Here is a 24,928-nt window from a genome sequence, read left to right as displayed (position 1 = left end):
ATCAGGGGTTGTCTTTAGGTCTGCAGATGTGTTTGTGCTGATTCCATGTCAGTAAAAATCTTTTCTCCAGTTATTCTTTATGAACATGGTCTAGAATATGGTCTAGAAATCTTGGGATCTGGGTTTCCAGATACTGGAAACTCTTGATTTGAAACAGAAGAGTTACAAAGAAAGGAAAATCTCACGTAAGACTTTTGAAATTGCCTGGATGGGGTACAAGCTGCTTAGAGCCACCCATTTAAAAAGTCAAGGGATCTGTTGTGTGGGGAAGGATGAACTAGCATCACAGGCTTTGTTTCCTTTTTCAGCATTAAATGGGAATGATTGGCTACTCACTCATGGTATTTTCATGCAGTGCCTTGCAGTACCCCTTTTGGTGCTATTTCCGTCTTGAGCACAGGCTTTCACAGGCCCTGTGAGACACCACGAGGATCACAGGCTCTGTTCACAAGCTCTGCAATGTGGCCTGTATAACATGGAGTGGCTCCCTGGCTTGACTTCTATGTGCTGGGACAGCAGAGTACAATCAGCCTGGTTTTCTGCAAAGACTTCCCACTCACTGCCTGTAAATCCCTCTGGAAGATTTGATTTCTCCCTACTCTAGAAATGGCTTCTTCCATCTCCATAGCACCACTGGAAGCCTCTCACAGTTTAGCCAGGTGTCTTCAATGCAGAACTTTCCACTGAGAGAAAGTCACCTGGATGGGGACAGAGACAGACTTGGAGAGTTTTCCTGGTGCTGTGGGAAAGCAGTAATGCTAGTATGGAGAGAGTCTGTGGGGGCATCCTCAGTCCAAAAGGTAACTAGGCAGCACAAACAGCTTTCAGAGTCTGGCTGAAACAGATTTTGGCAATAGCCCAGCCCCTGGTGCTGATGTTGAGCCATGCAGACAGCTGCCATAGACCTTTTCCTGACATGGCGTTCATTCAATTACTCACAGTCTGTTTCTTTTCTTGTCAGAGTTTGCCTATGGAGGGCATCCCTACCCTTTCAGTGGGATTTTCGAGATCACACCTGGCAGTGCGGTAGAACTTGGCGAGACCTTTAAATTCAAGTAAGGGCCCTTTTCTGCATCTTCCCTTCTGCCCCTGGTAGCCATCAGCGTAGGGGGAGCAGGGAAGTCCTGTCCTCTGGGTCCTCCTTTCACTCTCCTCATAAGTGCCCTCACTGCCATCCTTTACGTGAACCTGATTCAAAGGCAACCCTGCAGGGATGTTGGAGGTGGATAAAAGAGTGTGTACAGCAAACAGGGAACAGTGATGAACCGTGTTTGTCAGGGATTAAAAGCATGCTTACAAATGAGCGCAGTTCTCTTTTCCTATTTTATTCATCTTCTGTGCTCCCAGTTTTGCCTGTTTCACAGAGCAAATGGACAGAGGAAAAAAATAAGACTTCTCCTTTGATGAGTACCCCCTATCTGTGGATACTGCACAGAGTACCTGAAGTCACAGTGCGTGTTTTTTGCTGCTCTGTTACAAGGGACAGACTGGCTGTTAAAGGAGCCTGAGAGGATGCTGCATTTTTGTGTTGTTCAGGATGCTCAGACTGTGGGACTGTGGGTCAAGGAAATGTCCATGGCAGAGGGGCTTGACCTTGCCAGACCACCAGTTTAAGTTGAGGGCCATTTTAGAACAAGTGCTACTGAGTGAATATTGGGAGAAGCAATAGATTTCTGCATAAAGTTTTCAGTCTGCTCCTTCCTGGCCCAGGGGACCCTCTCAATTGTAGAAAAAACATCTCCTCTCTTGTAATAGAAATTTCTCTTCTGGGATGATGGGCAGAGTAGGAGCAGATGCCCAGAGCTGAGACTTCCCTAGTGGTGAGCAAGAAGATCTTGGGGCTGTTGCCTGTGTGATAACTTGCTTTGTGGAAAAGCTGTGGATATTACTGTGCCATTCTGTTAGTGAGAGTTTCTGATAGCCTCAGATATGCATGTCCATAATATTTTAAGCCTGTCCTTCTTGCCAATATTTGATCATTTCCTTCTCCCCTGGTATGTATCACACTTATCACTCTTTCTGTTTTTCCTGCTCTATGTTTTGTTTTTAACTAGAGAATCCATTGCCTTGGGCACTACAGACTTCACAGAAGAGGATGTGGATAAGATTATGGAAGAGCTGGGCAAGGAATACAAAGGAAATGCATACCACTTGATGCACAAGAACTGTAATCACTTTTCTTCTGCTCTGGCTGAGGTGGGCACAAATGGGGTTTATTTATTCAGTTTTTACTGCTTCAGATCTTTAGTAATGTTTACAGAAAGGGACCTGGGGTCATCACACCCTGCCAGGTCAGAGCCCATAGCCAAATATTCTCTCTCTGCCCTTAATATTTTTGGAAGGCTTTTGCTGTTGAAATGGATGGGATCAGGAGGCAGAGATGTGGAAGACTTATCACGTGCTTGGTCTAAACTGTGTGGGGAAAAAAGGAGTGCTTGTAATTTGGTTCGCTGAACAGGCACTGGGCAGGAATTGAAAGGACAGATCTGGTTATCATGCAAATGTGCATCATTTTTATAACAAACATAAATAACAGTGTATGATCTACAAAGGCATAAAAATGGTTTATCAATGCTCTGGAAACAAAAATTTGCAGTATTCAGAGTGTGGGTGTTCTTTTTCTTTATTTAATCTGCACCATCTAAACATATTAAAATAATCTATTTTCTTATGGACATCTTCAGTGCTTATTCACTTTCATGTTCTCAAAACTACAGTGAGTTTTGAGAAATTATTATAACAGAGCTGTTATTTCTATTCTGAGACAACTGAAGTACAGAGAAACATAAATTTTATTCCATCTATCTGCTGATTTTGGAGTATCTGATTTTCGATTCCCAAAGATGTGATTATTCTGTGGGGAAGTTTCCTTCCTCTTCAACTCCCAGATGAGCTGGTTAAAGTGTGTTTCAATTAAGGTGTGAATATTCAACATTTGTGTAAATCTGATTTCCAGGTCTTAACCCACTGTCAGAAAAAGGTGGGAAAAGCACAAAATTTAAGTGACCTTCCATAAAAACTCTTTTCCATATTTGCTTTATGGCAAACTCAAGAAGAGAACATAATTTGTCATGATAGGGTAGGATTGCTGTATCAATGAAACTTTAATTTCTCACTGTGGAATCCCCATTGTAATTAATTACACATCTCTTGCCTTTCTTCACCATATGGGGCAAGGGTCCTATGCCAATAACCTCTTTTGCCACAAGTGTTCATTCCTCCCCAAACAAGCCCATCACATGTCCCAAGTGGGAAAAGTACTGTATAATTTTGTACGAAAATATTGAGTGAATCTGAGAACCAGCAATGGATTTACAAGGGACTTGCTTAGGCTCCTAGGAACACCAATTCTCTGTTGGTTCCATCCTTATTAATTATATATAGAGCCATTTCTACAGATGTTAGCAAATGAAAACAAACAGGAAGGAATTTAATTGATAGAAACAGAGAATGAAATTCCAAGCATTACAGTGAGCAAATCAATGTTAGCTACACTACTAATTTGGAATAAAATATCAAATTAATAAAACAGAAAATAGTAACTAAAAATTATGAAGGAAACTCAATAAAAATATGTGGGATTATTAGGAAATTATAAACAAAATCCTTTACATGCAGCAGTGAAATAAAGTCACTGCTTACTATGTACTTTGAAAGGTAAAATATCTGTCTTGTCTCTAAGCTATAAGCTCCAAGCCATTCTTCCTTGATTCTACTGCTATACATCAGTGTATCCTCACTGCCCTTTCCTTGTCCAGCCTTCCTAACACAAGTCAAGTAAGATACCTTACAGAAAAACTAGTAGCATATTTTTAATTTTGTTTTCAATATGCTTTCAGTGGGCATCATTATAGAAGTGGAGTTTAGGGTTAAGTTTTCCTGCAAGAGCTTTCTTGGTGGATTTGGAGCACTCATTCATCGCTCTGTAACCTGTCTAGATTGTAAAGCAAAAGCATTAATAGCTGGTTCTGACACTTCTCCTCCCAGGAGCAGAATTGTCTCAAGATTACGTCAGTTTAAATAAGCCCTTCATAGGCAAGCAGGATTTTTTTGTTGCTGTTGCTCTTCACATATGCTTGTGTTTATCAACCCTCTCAAATGCATTACAAATGCAAACCTGGAGGAGCTGGACAGCAGGCCCAGGAGCAGAATGTCCTGGATGGTCTCTAGCACAGGGATATAGAAAATGGGAGCTGAAATTCTTATAAAAATAGCTGGTGGTATGACACTACACAAAAGTCCCAGCCATTCAATATGCCTCACACACCTTAACTCAGACAGCTCCAATTTAAGGTCACTCTATACACACCACTTTATACCCCTTTGCAGCCTCCATTTACCCTCACCGTCTATATCAGTGTGAAAATGTGAGAGGCCTTTGAGTCAAGCAGTTCAAATCTAGTCAAGGTTGCCTCAGCCACTTGACTCCTGCAACATGATGTCACGATACCTCTATTTATAAACCTCTTCAGCAAATTGTGGGTTAAAATGAAGAAGTCCATGAACTGGGATTAGCAACTTGCCTGCAAGAAGCTTAGTCCTGTCACATTGTTTATGCTGACAGTCCCCAAAATCAAGTAATATCATATTCTCTGAAGAAACTGTCCAAGAGGATGGGCAATCCTTTGGAGGACTTATGCTTGCAATTTCTGCAAAGAAAAATCAGTGAAGCTATCATTGGCTTATCTCAAACTTGCCATCCTGTTCTGAGTTTATGTACTGTGCTTTAGTACTCCAGTGGGGTTTCATTCTGATTAAGTTATGCATGTGTAGGGAATTCAGTTAGGACTATGTCAAGAGTGGAAAAAGCCCTTCTGTTAGATCATCTGTTTTAAGTTACTTTGTTCCTAAACAACCCCCTGCAATCCTCCCCAATGTATACCTACAGCCATACGTCCAAAGGGCCCTTCAAGTAATTGCAAAATATTTATGTTCTTTATGAGTTGTCCTGACTGATGAAAAAGACTATTTAAACTCTGCCAGATGGTAAAAAATACCAGCTTTTGAACATTAGAAAAACATTTTAAAACAAAAAGAAAAGGCTAAAATAATTTGTTCTTCACATAATGTGAACTGTTGAATTTCCTGATTCTTTTAGAACATGGAAATGTGAGATAGAAAAAGGACAGAAGTTACAACTTGCTCTAAAGAAGACATAAAGGCAGGGAAAAACCAAACTCAAAGAAATTCCTGTACTGCAAGTTCCCTTGCAAGGACCCGAAGGTATTAATTCCTATCCTTGTCACTGCTTTGCAGAAGCACTGGTCACTGCAGCAGCAGGCCACAAGAAACTATGATGTGATGTGCCAAGAAGGATTTTCAGTTATACACTTTGTCACCAAGTCTGTTCTTTGGGTATGAGTTAGGGTAGGAGCATGCAGACACAGGGAATTGTGAAATTGCTGTCAGAAGGCTCTTTTCAGTACAAGAGCATGGCTCATGATTTCCCTGCAAGCCTACAACAGAATTTGGACTTGTGGAAGGCAGCTCCTGGGTGAGGCAAAAGCATAGCTGCACAACTTGTACTTCCAAACACACATTAAGGTGGAAGGTTGACAGGGTTCCGTTTGGGAATATAAGAATCTGAGCCCTTTGGATGGGTGGGCATATGCTGAGTGTACCATGCCTGAGGACAGCTTCTGCACAGGAGATGGCAGCAACTAGAGGATCAGAGGGAGAATGGAGGTTTGCTGCTTTGAGGTTCTTCTCCAGTCTGGTGATATTCCTCAGTGTGAGTGTAAGGGTCACACATGTCACTGAATCTTAAAGACTCTGAAAAAGCTTTTACTTCTTAGCCCATTCACAAACTGAAGATAACTCATTTGACTTCTCACCAGCAATTTTCTATGCTTCTGCAGTTTTCTAAATAAGCTGTGGAGCTGTGTTCTTACCAGAGTGACGACAGTTGCTACAACACATCTCAGAAAAGGACAAACCGCCATGGCAAGGGAGAAAAACACCTCTGAATCAGCACCATAACTGGAAGATAAGTGAAATGACTCAAGGAAATCACTCCTTCTCCTTTCATTAATGTGACTACTGCCAAGCAACTATCCCTATTTAAGGAAACCCTCCAGTACCTTGCTATAGAACATATAGCACATCATTATCAAAGAAGTGTGGCTTCTGAGCATCAGGGAAGGCACCTCCTGTTAGTGCCCAAAAGCCTTACTAGAGGTGGGACAGCAATGAAGTCAGTGGATCTTATGGGGCCTTTTGGTAACATATTTTGCAGCTAGAGTCCTAGAGCTGCAGCACTACAATGCTCAGCCTGGGATGTCAATAGCTTCCAGTCTCCTGAAGTCACCAGGGCTCTCTCAAATCAGCCTAAAAGGATGGTCTCCAACAGGAAATACCCTGAAGATTAACAGATGGAGTCTGCACAGTGGATCCTGGTGGTTACTGAGGACTGCAGCAGGCATCTGGCATACCCTGATTGATGGGATATTATTAAACCTGAATGCTGGATGGAAGTGCTTGGTAAAGCCACACACCTGAATCTCCCTGAGAGTCAGGGGATGTCCTGGTGCAATCAAGTTTGCTTGCAGGTGGATCACTGTGTCTAGGATGGGTGCTCGGGCTTCTTTACCTCTTCCTTTGTATGGTAGAGGTCTGTCCTATTGATAATAGCAAAGGGAGACATTGTCATTGCATGTCAGTTGATCACAGGAAATATGTATCTCTCGTAACTGCAGTGCAGCAGAAGATATCTCTGTGGTTAGCTGTACAGCTATGTCTGGTGTATACTTCCCTGATGGTGTGGCTGTCCCAGCTGTCCTTTGTCAATGTGGCTGGAGTTTTGGTAGAACAGAGGGATTGTACTTTACTTGTGGAGAGTGTGGAGCTGTGCTGAAGTGGCAGGAGATGGTAGTCAGTACATATTATTTTCTCTTTGAATATTCACCTGTCCTTTTTCAGTCACTGCAAAACTGACAGCACATAACAAACCTACATCAGAATCCTGCTTTCTTCAGAGAAGCTTGACTTTCAGAAAATTTTCTGAAATAAGGCAGGTTTGCTGAATCAAGGATCAAATTACAGCAGTTTTTTAATCATCAGTGAATAATTCAAGACTAAAGCTTTTCAGGTCCATCCCCAGGCACATGTGACTTCTTATCATAAAGTTATTCAAATCTAGGAAGCTCTCCTTAGCCTGAAAGCTATCACAGAGAAAGGATTCAGGTGGCAGAGAAAGAAGGTTCAGGTGGCATTTGAGTCACAGTCAAAAGCAGCAAAAGCTTTTATAAACCAATCTTTAGTAAATCCTAAGCAGACAAATAATGCTGATGTCTTCCTTAGTCAACAATTGCTTTTCAGTTGCCTCTGTTGCAGAGGAGGTAGGTGTTTTGTTGAGTGAAAACCTATGTGCAATTCTGTTAATGGCAGGGGAGACAATGCTCCAAACAGACATAAAAGACAGAAAAAAATGAAGAAACAAAAAATTAAACAGCTACAGGGCATAAAAGAACATTAGGAAAGCTTTATTTCCTAGTGCCTGAGCCAGCCCTCAGTGAAGCTGATGGAAAGATTCCTTCATGCAGCAGCCTTTGAATATTGTTAGCTCCATGGAGAACAGGCTGTGTTTGTTTTCTGGTTTTTAGCTGCCACATATGTTTAAAAGAAGCTTATTTATAAAGATGCCCTGCACTCATAAATTTATACTCATAGTTTCAGATGGATGTGATTTTTCATCTTGCTTCTGCCTGTATGCATGCACAGTTTTGACTGCATACAGTTAATAAATTGCTGTATTGTATTCCTGATGTGGTGTCTCTGCAGCAGTAAAATAACATTTCTAGGTGTAGATTGTGTATAAGTTGAAATTTATGAAGTCTTTGGGAATTCCTTAGAATGAGGGCTTCTATAAAAATATTTCCCCCCCCCCACTGTTAACCTCTCTAGCCTTGCTATCCTGAATAGTCCAACAAAAATTACTACTGGGATAACTTTTTACATGCACTTTTCAGTTCTCAGTCCATCTTCTTTCCCCATTTATCTATTTGTGCAGGAGAATAATATGACTTGGCAGGTAATTTGAAACTGAAATCAACCCCCCTAAATGGCAAGATTTTAGCACATCATTTCAATTTTTGGAAAAAGGTCTGATTTTGTCATAGTTTATACCTCTGCAGCTATTTTAGGTTTTCCCTATAATGTGATCCATAAAAGTGAGGATATTTTAAGATGAAATTTAACAAAAGAAAAATAACTTGAGCTTTCGGGGGCTGGTGTAAATGTGGTGGGTTTATTCACCTATTTTGTTTTATCTACTTTTTGCCATCTGTCTTACCAAACTGAAACCCCTGTTTCCTTATCTGTTATAAAGGAGCATAATACCTTGGGCCTAAGTTAGTTCACACTGTCTGGGGAGTTCATTCCTAGTCACACCCTCATGGAGCCTTTGAGTCTGTGTGTGTGCAAATGCCTGAGAACAGTGCCTCCTTTCCATGAATGAAGATGGTAAAAAAATACCCCTGTCCTTTGACCACTGCCTGATGATAAATTAGAAGTGTGAGGAGTGTAATAAACTGTTTGAATATGTTAAAAGGCTTTTGAGACTGGAACCTTTTGCTTAGGAGTCCTGATCATTCTCCGTTTCTCCAAGTTCCTGTATTCTCCCTCCTCCTTGCAGCTCCATCTGCAGCAACCTGCTTCTTACTAATGTTAGAAAACAAAGCTTGAGACTGAAACACAAGATTTTTCTGGTTAGCTATGCAGAAAAAATAGATACTCTAAATGTCTGTCCCTCTATGCATATGAGTTGGCCTGGTCAAGCTCAGCATGTCCACAACACTGGAAAGGATGACCTTATTAAAGCAACAGCTGTTCTCAGCCAGTGGTCTTGAAACAGCATCTGCTTGGAGAAGGCAATTACTCTTCATGCCATCATGATCATAGGAATGAATTGCAGTTGTTCATACATTTGATGGGAGATTCTTTATTTTAAGTGCCATTAACAAGCCCAGACTCAATTGTACTCAGTTTTCCCCAAATGGTCATCTGTTATGAGGCCACTTGCTACCTACCCTATCACCCTGCAGCTATTGGCTGTACTTATGAGTGCTCCTTATAAAGCCCTTCACGTTCAAAAGGGCACTGCCATGCTCCAGTGTTGGCACGACTAATCAGTGATGCCACTCAGAATTCAGCTCTGAATGTGGTTCAACGGGATATCACAACTGCAGCCACTGTGTCTCTCCACTGGTGGCCTGGCAGTGAAGCTGAAACAGTGCAGTGAGTGCTGAGGTGCTATGAGCCAGCTGTCTCATTTGACCCAGAGCTACCTACCCCATCATCTGTGCATGCAGTCTGCTGCAGAAAGGCAACTCTGCCCTTCCTCCACATGTCCACTGAGGTGACTGACATGCTTCCAACTAGCTTCACAAAGGGAGCAAGAGCAAGACCATGGGTATTAGTTCTTCCTTTCAATGCTTTCCTTTTTTCCTCATTCCTGGCTAGTCTCAGATAGATGGTGCAGATGCTACCTCTACTTTACAACACCCACGGTCCTAGAGAAGACCTGTAGGAGTTGCAGAACAAAAAAGGATCACATAGGAGAATGGGGGCATTTCAGGCAGTTGCTTAAAATAATTTAAAATTCCTTTGACTTGCCTGCTACCTTCCTGACTTGGTTTCTACCTCACAGAACACAGCTTCATTACTGAGCTCATTTATCCTCATCTACATTTTCTCAGCTATAGCCTTTCCTCTAAGTCACAGGCCATTCCTGGCTCTGCTGAACATGTGCTGCAGGCAGCTTTACAGCCCAGTGGCACTTAATCTATTCTGTTGATTCCCACAGGCTACTTAAATTCCCCAGAGTAGAAATTGTAATTTTTACATAGTAAGTATACTATAAATCTGTTTCAAGCAATTGATCCTAGCATGCCAATTCCACCAAGGTGAGTCTGTACCCTCAGGTGTGTTGTGAAGGTGCTTATGTCTATTCTCTCTCAGAAATTTTATTTTCCGTGTACACACTATGTGGAGCAGCTGACTGGGGTACAGATCTGTAGATATGTATGTTCCTTGTCGATGCACTCAAACTCCCTTAGCTGTGCCAGCACTGGGCAGTTATGCTGCCAGGTTAATTTTTGTGAGGTGGCAAAAAAGATCTCCCTGTGCATTAGGATACTGGTTTATTTTGCATGTGTCAAAGAAGTACATGGAATGAATTGCCATTTTCTCTTTGTACATATGTGTTTTGGCTGCTCTAGCATAGCCTGCAGGCCTTGCCTGGGCAGATATGCTTGTTTGTATTTAATGGCCTTATTCTGAAATTCTGATGAGGATAACCTATGCTGTATTGTGTAGACCTTGTAGGAGCCATTTTATGCAAATACTGTAATGATTCCCCTGGAGTTCTAAAGCCTTTGCTCTTAAATTGCTCTGAGGTGTGTTAGACTCCTCAGATGCCAATAAAACCCCTCTGGATTCTTTAAGAGACACCAAGGGAAATTCTTTACAGTAGCTCAAATGAATACATGTCCCATGTGGACACCACCTCATCTGTAGCAAGGCTACTAAGTGGAAGAGACAGTGGGTGGTTCAACAGATGTTCAGCACTGAACTTTCCAAGCCTCAGTTTGAAGACAAGAATTGAAGTAGTTAGCTTGTATTGTTTGAGGAATGTTATGTTGCCTCTGTTCATCTTGATTTTCATGGATCGAAGCACTACATGGTGTCCCTGAGAGGGCTCACTTACAAAAAAATATCTTTAGTGCCTTGAGTTATGCTTCCATGCATGGCTTGAATTGCCCCAGTTGCATCCAGCACAGCACAGAACCTATTACATTTGAGAGTTTTTCTTAGGATCTACAAGTGATCAGCTCTTCTCTATGTTTTGAAAGGAGCTCAGCCTGTTAGACTATCTCAGATAATGTCTAGCATGTGTCCACAGAACCAAAGCCCTCTCAAAATGCCGAGCATTGCTAACATTGTCTTCTAGAAGGCAGGAGATTCAGCATTTTCCATTGCTGGATGGCATTTCAGCCCATGTTGCCCAGCTGCTAGGCTGTTCCCCTGCCCACCACAGGGCTTCATAGGGAAGTGTTAAAACCTTGCTAGCAGGAGCAGGTAACTCCTAGGACACTTAGGGGAGGGGAGAGGGTGCAGGGCAGTTTGTACATTTTTAACTGGTGTCTGTTCAGTGCAAAATGATACAGCTTAAGATGGTTGGAGGATATTTCCATATCCCAAATTAGTTGTTTCTTAATGAGTTGAAATCTTGCTGTGGATTTGACAGTTGCCTGGAAAAAGCACACAAACTGTCAGGTCTCATTTCTTCTGCCCATTTGGCTTCTGCCATGGGTGGCTGAATGGCTGTTTCCACTTGACTCTGCAGGTGGCAGCTGGGTCACTCACAGTTCTTACACAGAGTCCCCAGAAGAAGCTGCAGCTATGGGAGACTTGGCTTTCTGTCAGCAGGTGCTCCTCAGTGGAAGCTGCAAGTACATGCAGTCTTTGCCCAAGTGCCTGAAGGGACAACTGGTCTCAGGCAATCAGAGGTTGTGCTTGCTGCAAGTTCTGACCTGGAACAGTTTATTATTTATTTACATCTCCTGTCAGAGTTAGTACATGACGTAGCACAGAGAAACTCATCCCCTTCAACAGAGAAAACCCCATTTCTTTGACAAAAAAAAACCCCATGTGAAATCTTCAACTCTAAAAACATCTGAAAAAGGGTTCTGCTGATGGAAAAAATGGGTGGTAACAGCATTCAGTAATTTTATCATTCCAGTGAGAGGTTTTCCATGTAGAATTTCTCAGAAGAGCTGCAGTAGGTAGATCTTTCTGCGACTTCATATGCAGTTGGAACACACCCACTTCATCTTGCTTGTGCTGTTTTATTTAAACTCAATTGGCTTAATCCCACGGCAGCCAGGTTAATTTAATATTTTTCCATTAGCTAAGTACTGCTGGATGCTTCAGCACAATATGCTTTATGTCAAGGAGTGAAAAACACAGAAGCAGATTGTAGTGTTGGTAGCATTCCCTGCCATTGCCCTTTTGTTCCTATTGAATATTGTGTTCTGCCATGGAATAGTAATGAGGCTACACTGAGAAGAGGTGACATGACCATCAAGACTGAGGTAAGGGAAACCACTTTGACTTTATCATTATCCTTGAGCTCCACAGACTGCCCTTTGTTGCTTGGTGGCCCGATGCCCACACATCTTCATTCTTTTTTTGGCTTTTCCTTGCCTTATTGATTCATTCTGGGCGAAGAAGCTCCTATAAAAAAGGCAAACATCTCAGCATTGCTTCTACATCATGAAGTGCTATTTCAGTTGCTAGGGAATGTGCTTAGAAAATGAACCTATCTCTTAAAAACAGTATTTCCATTTCAGGCCATCTTACCTTACACTGTTCTGTTGTTTCAGCTAATTTTCAAAAGAATCATACCTTGGTTTAGTTGTTCTATCTATTAATATCTGTGAGGAAGTGTTAATTAAAACTTTAAACTGCTTGAGAACTAAACTCACATGCATGCATACATCACAAGGAGCCTAAACTGAGTAATTTTCTATGGCAATATGTTGCCTAAGTTCCTGAAGAGGAATAATGAGGAATGCTACATAATCTGAGGGAAATTGTAGTGTGACTTGTGATTGTCTTAGGTCAAATACTGCACTGTACGTAAAAATGTTTGTGTAGAACACATCAAATAGAGTCTTAAACTTCAACAGTATTCTTGTGAAAATTGCCTATGTCTGGTAAGAAAATCAAATGGATCAGCAAATTTTCTATGAATGAGTCTCAAGCATATATGGAGAGGTTATCCACTTAAAGGTTCAGGCAGTTATCTCTAGCAATGAAAATCAGGGAATCTAGATGGAGATAAAAAATTGTTAATTAAATAAGTGTCCCCAGATTAAAAATTTTAAAAATACAGATTAATTTAGCTGTGTCTAAGGTTAAGTGGAATGCAGCATTGGTAAGAACTGAAATAGAAGTCCTTGGAGTGTATTAGGTAAAGAACAGTCTATGCTTGCAAGTAATTTTAGCAGCTAAATGGCTCTGCTCATTCTCTGATACCTAATGATAATGTCTCCAATTTCACACATTGATTTTTAAACAATGCGTGTCAAAATAAAGTGAGTTCTGTAATCAAATTAGCACAGTCACAGGTTTGCTGCCTTCTCCACACCTCATTGGAAATACCACATTTTTGGAGCAAACTAATTCCCTTATGCTCAAGGTGACTGTTGGAGTGGAGCTTGCAGCGTTCTGCCCAGGCCATATGCAGGAAGGACCAGCTGCTCGTCAGCCATAACAGCTGTAGCACAGCACAGCCCATCCTCTAGAAATTGTTCCATTCTCCCTGAAAACATCTTGAAACATCTAAGCTCTACATAAGCGACCAATAAGAGACTTCTCACCAAATCATCTTCTTAGTGGACTCCAGACAAACACCCTTTGAGTTTTTGCAGTACTTAGTATTAAATTAAGTGTGGTTTTAATCAGAAAGAGGGTGGGAGGAAGAGCAGAGGAATTTAGTATTGGCAAAAGGTACAATATGAACCTTGGAAACACTAAGTCATGTAAATTGTGGGACAAGGTCTGTGAGGTGGGGTTTCCTCTTTGTTTCTCTTGTTGCATGGGAAACAATACAGGGAGGGAAGGAGAATTCAGGTATTATGACTCCTGAACCTGCTGCAGACTTTAGACTCTAGTATATTGGTGTAGGGCCCTACACACAGGCAGTAAATTTACTAAAGACTGGCTCTTGAGGCATGCCTGCTGATCAGTTCCCTGTGTCTCTTCTGTGCCTGGTAAGGGATACAGTAAAACATAAAGGGAAACATATTTTATGTGGTCTAAGCCAGATACAGCTATTAAAATCTGGCACCTCTATGTCTGTGTGGCTAAATGCTACAGAAGAATGGGTCTGCAGTATGAAGCAAGTTGTTTCATTGCGCTGAATTTGATATGACCTTTGAAACCAGTATCTGTGCTAGCAGAGTGTAATCCAAATCAGTGCCAGGAGCATCTATGATGTATGATGGAACAGGGATACTTATAACCTAGGCTGGGTTGTTTTTTTTTTTTTGTTTTGGTTTGTTTTGGTTTTTTGTTTGTTTGTTTTTTGTTTTTATTTTTTTTTTTTGCTTTTCCCCTCATATTAGGAAATACCATATGAAGAGAAATTAGAGGGTGGTATGGTAGAATAGGAAAAAAACTCCCAGATACTGTAATTGGACTGAACCACTATGTCAGCCCAAGGAACAAAAGGGAAGAACAAGAACAACTTCCCAGGCATCCCCATCTACCTAGTCATACTCAGCTTCTGGGTTCCTTAAGGTCTCACTAGCAACAGCTTAAATATTTTTCCCAGACTACGTGCTAAAGGAATGTTATTGCCTTGGTTGAGAAGCCCTAGCAGGCCTGTTCTTTTATCCATGGACTGCCTAGAGAACAGTCATCAAAGCCATTGAGGGCCGTAAACTGTTTTTCCTGGTCTCTGTTATGATGCTGACAAGACCTACAGCAGGCAGGGGTCCCTGTGCATGTCAGGCAGTTGTGTGGATGTTGGCAGTTGCTGCTGCTTCTGACTGCAGGAGATGCTCCTGTCTGTTCTGAGCAACAGGGAATTCGCCCTGTTGAGGTGGTTGGTGGTGTGGATGGGGATGACATTGCCTCTACACTTGTTTTGATACTATTAACCATGCTTCTCTTTGGTTTACTCCACAGATACTATGTGGGAAAGAGATCCCTCGCTGGGTGAACCGCCTGGCCTACTTCAGCTCGTGCATCCCCTTCCTTCAGAGCTGCCTCCCTAAGGAATGGCTGACCCCAGCAGCCCTGCAGAGCCACATCAGCCTTGGCCTCCACAAGGAGGAACAAGGGGACACAACGGATGAGGAGTCCCCCTCCACCTCTGCAGCCCCCTCTGCCTCAGGCACATCACGAACCTGTAGACATACACGGGTCTAAACTGCCCAGTTTGCCCTCAAGTAACATCCCTGCTCTCTTGTTCTATTTATTTCTCACACCCTTTCACACACATTGGGTTCTCTCTTCAACAGACAACACAGGGGACAAGACCTTTCCACTTCAGTCCTTTTTCCAAGGACTGCCACTACAGTTGCTCAGCAAAATGACTGTGAACCCCGACACAGAACTGAGGATTGTGGTGACTAAACTGTATTCTCCTCCAGGGGCCTCCATGATCCTTGATCTACAGAGAACTGCTGACTCTCTCAGGCATGAAAGCATGTGTATGGGCAGAGTGCACATACTGTGATGTTCCTACTCTGGAACTGTTTTATCTTTTTATCTTTTCCTCTCCCATTTAAGCCCAGCAGTCTCTTCTCTGTTTTGGCTGGGTTTTCCCGTCCCCACTGACAAATCACCTGCCCAAACCCAGTGAAGGAACCAGAGCCAGAACTCAACCTTCTTATTTCTTAGACCAGCAACAAACTCCACTCAGATCCATCCCTTTTGTAATTATCAGGTTTCTAACTCATGTGAAGGACAAATGAAAGGTGCTCCTGTTCTACAACCACCTGTTTTCAGTACTCAAATTTAAGAGCTTAAATGATTGTCCTGCTCTTGAAAATAATAACAAAGAACCTAGAAAATGAATGTGTTACTGTGGCTTTTCTTTGGGGTCATAAAGAGCACGGGGCTGTGGTGATTAGAGCAGCTACTAAGTAGATGCAGAGATGACTTGACCATATTGGTGCTTTTTGGCACAGAACTTTCTCAGTTTTCCTAATCCTAGGCACTATTCCTGGTTTCCTTTCCCCCCACCCCAGATCCCCAGATTCCCTTGGAATCTCTCTCCTAGCTGACATTTGCTGGCTGTATTTGGGGAAATGGTCTTCCTGAGCACAAGGAAGAGGAGAGTGAATCTGTTTGGAAGGTCAGCATTTCCTTCAGATTTTCCTCCTGCACTCACAGACATTAAACATGGCTTCAGAGCCATACTTCCCTGGCCTATTTTCAAGCCAACCCAAGAAGATAAAAACAGAATGGTGAACACAAAGAATGTCAACCTGTTCTTTTCTCCTCCCTTTTTGGAGGTGGAGGGAGAAACTGGGCCACATCTGGAAAGCACAAATGACCCTTCCAATGCATGGGCAACCATGGTGCCTTCCTCTGTGTGCACTATTTCAGTGGAATCAAACATGGGCACAGCTGGCTCACTGGCCTCTCCAAGTTGGCTCCTGACAAGAATCAGGTCATTGGATGTTTTTTTTGCTAATTCCGACAGCTGATGAGAAAGCACAGAATGAGGAAGGGACAAGTACACTAACTCTTCCACTCAATTACCTCACTAGGAATTCTAGTCAGAAGGTGTAGGAAACAATGAAAGGGGAAATCCAGGTCCCCTCCCTGCCTTGCAACTCTCTTGGCTACACAAAGGAGGATGACAAAGGAACAGGTAGTGTGCTGAAAGGGAGTTGTCATTTTAGAAATGGTGTTCTCAACAGCTATTACTAAACCAGGACTTCCACCCTGGACCCAGAGGTTACTACAAGCCCTTAAGATGTTGGTTGTTTCCTTTTTTTGGTCACAAATGGATGCAAAGTCCAACCAGCTGTTTCTTTAGCTCAGGTATACAGGAGTGTGTGCTTTCAGGGCTGAAAGTCTCAGCTATGATGTACAGCATGTCTGCACAGACAATGTGTAATGATTTGTTATATGTGCATGCCTTTAGTGAAGCAGAAGGCTCTGGAGAGACCTACTGGATGGAAATGTAACTCACAGGATGGCCTTGCTCCATTGCCTCCTAAAGTGATGTGTGTTCAGCCAACAAAACCTTTACAACATGCCTCTCATTTTCATCCTCTGTACAAACTGCTGCAAGCTCTGTACTGAACTAAAGTCATGTTCCTTATTAACCTTGGCTACCTACAGCCAGTGTTGCATTGTGAGCCATTCTGCAGCTCTCAGTAACCAGTCCAATACCAATCTTGATTAGTATGGCTTGTCCAGGGATGTTTAATACGATTTCCATCATTGTCTCCATGCCGCTGCCCAGAAACCATATTGCACAATGCACTGTTTCATTCTGTATTCCCTGCAGTCATGGTCATTGCAGCCTAAACCATTGCAGCATTGCAAGCTTCATTTGTCTGAAGTTCCCAGGGTTTCTGCCAACAGCCAGCAGCACATTATGTGCAATGAATTTTAAAGGTCCTTCTCAGGGGGAAAGTAAGAAGAGGCTTTCCCAGACCATTTGTCCAGGCCAGGGCAACTACAATCAGAAACACCTCATCCCCTTTGCTGTGACAAAAGCCAGCCAGCCATCACCCTTGTGTTTCTGCTCTGCACCTTCAGATGAAGCATCATGTATACATCTAGGAGATGGGCTCCAGAGGCACATTTCACACAGAAAACCCTCTCACAGTACTTCACAAAGTAAAAAACGCTTAGCTGGATGAAAACCTGGACAAGAAAACCACATTTAGCCTACTTGGGAATATAAATATATGCTTGAAATATTTGGAACAACATTTGGGGCAAGCTGTGAATGTCATAAAACCCCCAGATGTTTGTTTACCTGCTTTTATGTTTGTCTGTTTATGACAGTATGGGTCACATCAAGGAGGCATCAAACCTCTTCTGTAAATCAAACCTGGAATATACTCCAATCTTCAAAACTGTTTCTCCCTACCCCTCTCTGTTCAAGGTGACTGATCAACCAATAATGAAAAGAACAAAACGACACTGTGGAAATAAAATATATATTGATGATGGCTTTACCTCTGTAATTTAACAGCATTTTAGATTATTAAACATTAAGGCATTTTAACATCCTAATTTATTGTTCAGCTGTGTTACAGTGTGTTTGTCTCAGGCATTTTTATTATCCTTCCAATTATTACAAAATTGTTGTTATTACATAATTATATAATATTTGTATTTAGTTACACGTTTACTTTCTCTTGCTGCTTTCTCTGCATAACACCATGTGGAAAATTTTAAATACCAACAGCAGTTACCAATGAAAACAAAAGAACACCATATGAATCTTAACAGAGCACCCCATAGCAGATGAACAAATTTAACCCTTCTTCTTTCAGCCAGGAATTTTGGTGTCCATTGAAAAGCTGGGATGATAGGCCACCAATTCTGCAAATGGGCCTCAGCAGCTGTGGGTTACATCTCTAGCAGTGACCTAACAGTATTCAGGTGGGACTGTAAGACTGGAGGTAAGGTTAGCCTAACACTGGAATATTAAAGGTGCAAAACAAACTGTTGCTAGGGAAGGCATAAAAGGAGAGAAGCAACTAGCAACCTCTTTTCTCAGCATGTTTTTATCTATAGTAGCAATTCCCTTAATTTAATGACATTCTTTCTGTTTTCTTTCTGGTCAGTTGCCTTCCTCTTCACCAATCTGTGATTTGAGGCCTATTTTTCTCAAATTCTGTAGAAGGGACACTCGTGCTTTCAGAGGCCCTGGGTGTGCCAGTTTCCCAGCATGGAGCCTGTGCTCTGTGATGAGTTCATCCCAGGCTCAGCACAGCATGGGGATGGACACTGACAGACCTGTGCTCTTGCTCTCACTACTCCCAGCTGAGAGTTTGCATCTCTGGAATTCAGACCCATGTTGCCCTTGTTTTACTGAGGTACTCAAGAAATAGCCATTTCCTGCTATATTGGTTTTTTTTTATTATTATTATTATTATTCAGTTTTGTTTCTTTCTCTCTAGACTGGTAGGGCTCTCAGAACAAGTCAGTGGATATTGGATTGCAATAATATTAGCTTATCTTACTATATGGGTTTGATTTTATTATTTTTTTAGTTTGTGTATATGTGCTCTCTAATTAACATGGTCAGAACACTTTATTAAGTACCTCCACCACTTCCTTGATTAATGGAGAAAACCAAAGGAAGGGATCATCAATGTTCTATTTTCAAATGTTTTTAAATCACTCTTTGAGTTGAGGCAGCAGGTGCCCTGTTCTACTTCATCCCTGCCCTGCATGCCATCGCTGTGTATGAAAAGGCTGTGTAGTGATTCAGAAGTATGTAAAAGAGGACCTGACAGGCTCCTATCTCCGCTTGGCAATTGCCACAGGCTTCCAGAACAGGGCAGAACCTCTGGCTGCAGTCGCTTGTGAAAACATTGCCGCCTGTGCCGGGGAACGGGCGCTCTTGTCTGTAACAGGTCAGCGCTCCGGCACTGCGCTGCGGTGGAGGGCAGGCACATTTAATTCCTAGCACCCAGGAAGGACTATTGGCTCTAAATATCAGTGTAAGGCTGTTCACTAGCACTGTTGTAGCCAGCTTTGTTTTGAAAAGGTGGGGGTTTTTTTGTTCATTTTGGCTGGGACAAGGGATAACAATGCAGAAAAACAGATGATCACGGGCGGCAATTTTCGTTCCTTAGGAAAGCAGGCTACAGAATGAAAAGATGCAGCTCCTGACTAGGCCTGCTCAACGAGCTATGAAGGCGGGTGTGAGGGGGTGTGAGGGGGCTGCGAGTGTCGGGGAGGTGTGTGCAGGGAAGGGGCGGAGCCGCGGCGGAACCGGCATGCCCGGGCCGGCGCCCCCGCGGCGGAGGGGCCGCTGCGGGGCGGAGCCGCGGCCCGCCGGAAGCGCCGCGGCGGAGGCGGGAGGTGGGGCCGGGCCGTGGGGCGGGAGCGGGGCATGGAGAAGCTGCGGCGGCTGTGGAGGGGCCGCACGATGACCTTCGGCGTGCCGCTGCTGGTGAGCGGCGCGGCGGGGCCGAGGCGGTGCCGGGGGCCGGGCGGGCTGGCGCTCCGCCGTGCCCTCCTCGGCGGCGGGGCGGGGGCGGCGGGAGCGTGCGCTGCCCGGAGCTCAGCTGAAGATATGCCTCACTGGAAGCTGAGGAAAATGGATTTTGCTGGTGGTTTGATTTTTTTTTCCTCCTGTGGAACACCACTTGTGTTTCTTGTCTTTCTTTAGCTTTTCGTTGGCACTGTTGGTCTGATAATTTGTATATCTAAATAAGTGGAAATATTTTGAGTGAAGTGAGTTGAAGTTATAGCTAGCAGCTGTGCTCAAAGTGTTGAGGCATAACTTTTTATAGTTGAGCTTAGGAGAGCTCGATAATGTCAAAGGATTAAAACAAAATTATAAGACTCTATTATACACATTACCTCTGTAGATAGTGCAACATTAGCTTGCACTTCTCTGTCCTAAGTAACTGTGTTCAATAGGGGGAAAATGAAAAAACTCAGATGCACTTACAGATAAAAATTCAGGAAGGAAGACAAAAGCAGCACCAAGGCCAGTGTGGTTTCTGTTTGTGCAATTCATGACTCCTTATCCATCTATACAGTTAGTTTGCAAAAAATAAACAAATTTCAAGGTGGATAAAGAATAAAGCAAAGGATAATTCCAACACTTTTATAAAGCTACTAGAGAAATCAGTGTCGTCATCCTCAAATGTTCAGCAGCATGCCTTGGAAAAATGGAGTGGACCAAAGAAGGACATTGACACTTGTTAGAGTTAAAAAAAGTTTAAGGCCATTATTTTAAAGGATATTACCAATGTTCCAGAGTAAAGGCATTCAATGATGTTATTAATGAAATATCTTTTCTTGAAATAGTGATGAAGGTATTTGTAAGAAATGGAAACAGTTAAACCAAACAGACCAACAAAACAGTGTGATAATACCACAACTACATGAAATTGTTTGCATCAGCAGCTCTGTTCCTTGCTGTTGCACACAAACTCTGCCTATAACACCTTTCTTGAAGTGATCATGCACAGTGTTACAGCTTGTCAGATACCCTGCTTGCATGCATGTGTACCTGAGAGGCTGTCCAGAATGGTGCTGCTTTCATGCTTAGACCAAATTTATTTTGGTTTTGGATTTTTCATGTATGAGTGCTCTGACAATATTTTTCAGTTTAATTACACCTTGCTTAGATATTAAAGGCAGGATTTAGTTTTAGCTTACAGTGCTTTTGTTTATGTAATTATTTGAGGCTTGTTACTTTTCTTCCAGAATCAGGGAAGATCAGGCAGTTTAGTATTCTCTGGCACAATTTTAACTCTGTGGAAGGCCTGGGGAAAATACCGTGTGATTAAATAAGAGATACTTAGAGATGGTGACCTAGTGGAGAAAAAACATCACCTCTGCTTTTTAATAATAAGTATATCAGATTAACTGGTGTAGTAGGTGAGGAGATTCAACTGATACATAAGATTCTTATTTTGATAAAAGGTATTTTTGGAGGTAAGGTACGTCCTGTAGAAATAATGTGGGCTGTATTATTGTGAAAAAACAGAAATGTAATTACAAGATGGAAGAACTTGTCAAAAGTAGAGTAAAACATGAAGTAGATTTCGTCCTGTGTACTCAGTCCTCAGAGGGAGTAACTTTTTTAGGTCTGTGGTGCTGTTCTGCCATGGTGCTGTGTGTCCTTTGGCCATCCCCCAGTGTTTTTGCAAGATTTTTCCATGGGTCATAGCAGGATTTTTAAAGACTTGTTTCTTTGACTTTGCCTAATTTCATTCTGTTCCTGTTGTGACAGAGCTCTTTCTGCCAGACAAAATATTATATAGAGAAATATTCTATTATATTTCTTTCCAGGGTTTCATGTCTCCCTGCCTTAAAATTATTCTCCTTCATGAATACTTCAGAATGTTTCTGACTTGCTGCCCAAAGGCTTCCCAGGGAGTAAGAAAAATTCATGCAATTGTTAGTTACCCTGCTGTCTATTGAACTCTGAAGGCAGCTCTGAAGCTGAACAGAATTGTGCTAAAAGATCAATTACAGCAAAAATGGCAGTAAATCTGGGCAAAGAATCAGAAGGAGCAATGCCTTTGCAATCCTTTAAATTCTGCTGAATTTGTTACTAATACTGAAACCAAAGGTTTCTGTTGGATTCTTACATTCTGTACATAATTGCTTTCTCTCTAGACTGATGCAGGACTATTCTTCAGTACTGCTGAACGTTTCATCAGTACCATGTTTGCTTTTTTTGGCAAGAAAATAATGAAATGGCTTTCATATCTTGCCTTTTTATGCTGCATATTTGAATGAAAAATTCCTGTGCCAAAATTGCTAAGGTTCCAAGGTTAAAGAGATCCTAATTTAAAGAAAATGGCTGACTCATTACACCCCTCACCCCACAAAATACATCTGTAAAATATTTCTTACTTTTTAGTGTAAGTTATACTGGTAGATTTTTATTTGTTCATTTGGTCTTAGGACTCTTAGAATATTTCAGTGGAGAAAGAATTTTCTTGGTTGATCTTTAAACCTCATCCTGACAACAGCTTTCAGAGTAAGATGTGTAAATGGCACTTTTCAGTCATACTTTCTCTGCTGAAAAAAGTGTTTCTTTGTGAGCGCCAATCAAACTATAGGGGTGAGGACTTAAACTTGCAGGAGACCTTGATGTGTGAATTTTCAGTAACTTTGTAAACTTTGCAGATACAGTATCTCTGTGTGGCATAAACAGTAAGCTTGCAGGAGATAGTGATGTAACCTGGTATGGAATGTCTCAACGGCTGGGATGTGATCAAGTGGGTAGTCCCGAAGCATTTCTGAAAATGGTAACATCTGTTTATATTGTTGGGATGAACCCCAGCAACCTTACAGGTGTGTCTGAAATTTGCTGTTGCAGTAGAGGCTGTGCCCCCCCTGTGGTAACTTGAAAATCTTTGTCACCTATATTGACATCTCTGTTTGCTATTTTGATTATGGGAACTCTTTCCTAATTACATAAAGCTTAACTTACAAGTTTTCAGCAATCATGGTTCTATTATAAAAGGGGAGCTTCAGTTTCTACTACTTTATATTCCACAACCAATTCTACCTGAGCAAAGGGATGTGTCTATCAATGTCATATTGCTGCAGTGAAGCTTCTGTAAGATCCTGAGAGGGGAAGGCTCCTTGGCTTGCTGCTGGTGCATCCCTTATGGGACACAGAACATGTGAGGTCACCTCTGTGGTACAGTTGGAATATTTGAAGTCTACTGGAAGTTATTTCTTTCCAACAGGTTTAAATGATGACTTAATATCATTAAGGAAACAAGTTTGGATTTCAAAATTACAAAGTAGTAACAAATGTAAAACATATTAAAAACCTCCCTATTGTTTCACATGCTCACAGCACTTCCCAAGACTTACCTTTGTGTTTGTGTCTCCACCTGATTCTAGGCAAGGATTTTTCAAACTCTCTAAACTGTAAAATGAATGTATAGATGCAGTTCCAGTTCTGTCAGTATGTTACAAGGAAAAAAAATTATGTTCTGAGTATCTGAAGTGACGTTCTAACAGAAAGAAAATATAGTCTATGGTTCATTTGATGATTTTTATTGCACACCTAAAATAAGTATATTGCACTGTGTGTGTAGTAATGCAGATTTTCAGATTTGCACTAGGTTACAACATTCTCCATGCCTATTGCTGTAGATTTTGACTTAATTTCATTTTTATGGGCTTTTGTGGGGCTTTTTCCCCTCGCCTTGTAATGACTGCTTTTACGAGTACTTTACTTCTCCTTCTGGATCTTGTGTTTGGTGTTTTACATGTCATGCCTAGTATTGACAAAGGAGAAGATACAGGTAGCTTGGAGCAGTGAAAGATTTTGCTATGAATAAATGTTTTTAAAATCTATTTCCACTAGTGATTATTAGCACAGACCGTACTACAATGCCATCTATGCTGGTGCCTTGGACAGTGCAAGTTTATTTTGATAAACACTTTGTCAAGAGATGCCAAGAGCACATGTCATGTACAGGACTAGAAAAAAGGTCAGGTTAGAACAAGTCCCTTACAATGCTGCAGCAATGTGGTTAGTGCTTCTAGGAACCATTAGAGAAGGTCAGTGGCATCTCAGGCTTTCATTAATGAGCCAGTTGTTTTGACAAACAAAACCAAAACAACTTTTCAAGACATCAGGACATGAAATTCCAGACATCAGGGCATGAAAATCCAAATGTCCATGGATTAGTTTTGTTCACTGGTATGAAGTCACGGTCATCTGGGAGCAAGGACTGATGCCCAGAAATGTTTTACAGATATGTGAAATGATATTGTCCTGTGAGTTACTTAAAGTGAAAGTTTGCAGGGTTAAATTTTCATAGATTTCTTTAAATTCAACGCTTCTAGTTAATTTCATAAAAACCTGCTCAATTTGGAGTCCTGGAGTATGCTAAATACAAGGCACACTTTCCCCCACAGATTCTGGAGGATCTGCCTGTAAAAAGATGATATGAACACTGGAAATACAGATAATTTTTCTTGGGAGTAATCATGATTCTGAGATCATACTGTTGCTATCAGTGTGTGTAAGTAGGAACTGTTATTACATTATCTTCTGATACTGATTACTGCAATCAGTATTTTTCACTTTTAGATATGTCAGTGTTATTGCTAACATCTTTCACATTATTGCCTTGAACAATTCATAATACTGAGTTGCAGGACTTTTATTAATATCTATTACTTCATGTAACTTTACAGTAAATTTTTGCATATGCAGAACAGTTCATTTAAATGTTAATGCACTTTTTGGAGATAAATAGAAATTAACATTCATCCATGAGAAGATAATTCGGACTTCTAGTATTTGTAGATAAATTGTGATAGCCTGTAAAAGTCACAAGTATTACATTTGCAGCCTAGAGGAGCAATAAATGCATAACTGTTTTTGGAATGTAAAAGTTGTTGCTCCCAATCAGTGAATAAGAGAGTGTTGTTTTTATATTTCAGTGACTGGTATTATACATGTTGGGTCTCTAGGCCTATGATGAGATGTCTTTGACTTCAGCTGTGCTTCTGCTTTGCATGTCCTGTTCATCTGTGTGTGCTTGAATCCACAGTGTGGAGCTGTTCCAGACAAAAGCAGCCCTGGAACTCTTAGTGCTCATGTGGAAGCCAGAGTGTCCAGGCTGAATGGGCTTCTGTGGAGTCCTGTTCGTGCAGTCTAAATTAGCTCATTTTCATCTTTCAGTTGACTGTTAGGTCCTAAAACTTCTGAGTTCTT

The 24,928-nt window shown here is 41.7% G+C and overlaps 2 protein-coding genes across 2 annotated transcripts in view; both read left to right on the top strand.

The window, feature by feature from the left end:
* LOC110476077 (deubiquitinase DESI2) overlaps nt 1-17,772 on the top strand; it is a 50,017-nt gene extending 32,245 nt beyond the window's left edge. The window contains exons 3-5 of the mRNA XM_021540749.2: nt 962-1,055; nt 2,055-2,196; nt 14,695-17,772. Of these exons, the coding sequence (XP_021396424.1) occupies nt 962-1,055; nt 2,055-2,196; nt 14,695-14,937 (479 nt within the window). The 3' untranslated portion in view covers nt 14,938-17,772. The remainder of the gene's footprint in view (nt 1-961; nt 1,056-2,054; nt 2,197-14,694) is intronic.
* Nucleotides 17,773-19,556: 1,784 nt separating this feature from the next.
* The window catches only part of COX16 (cytochrome c oxidase assembly factor COX16), a 43,756-nt gene continuing 38,384 nt past the window's right edge, over nt 19,557-24,928 (top strand). Inside the window, exon 1 of the mRNA XM_021540750.3 lies at nt 19,557-19,666. Within this exon, the coding sequence (XP_021396425.1) occupies nt 19,607-19,666 (60 nt within the window). The 5' untranslated portion in view covers nt 19,557-19,606. The remainder of the gene's footprint in view (nt 19,667-24,928) is intronic.

This window comes from Lonchura striata, chromosome 6 (genome assembly GCF_046129695.1).
Source record: "Lonchura striata isolate bLonStr1 chromosome 6, bLonStr1.mat, whole genome shotgun sequence".
NCBI classification, from domain to species: Eukaryota; Metazoa; Chordata; class Aves; order Passeriformes; family Estrildidae; genus Lonchura; species Lonchura striata.
This window is presented reverse-complemented; position numbering and strand designations above follow the sequence as displayed.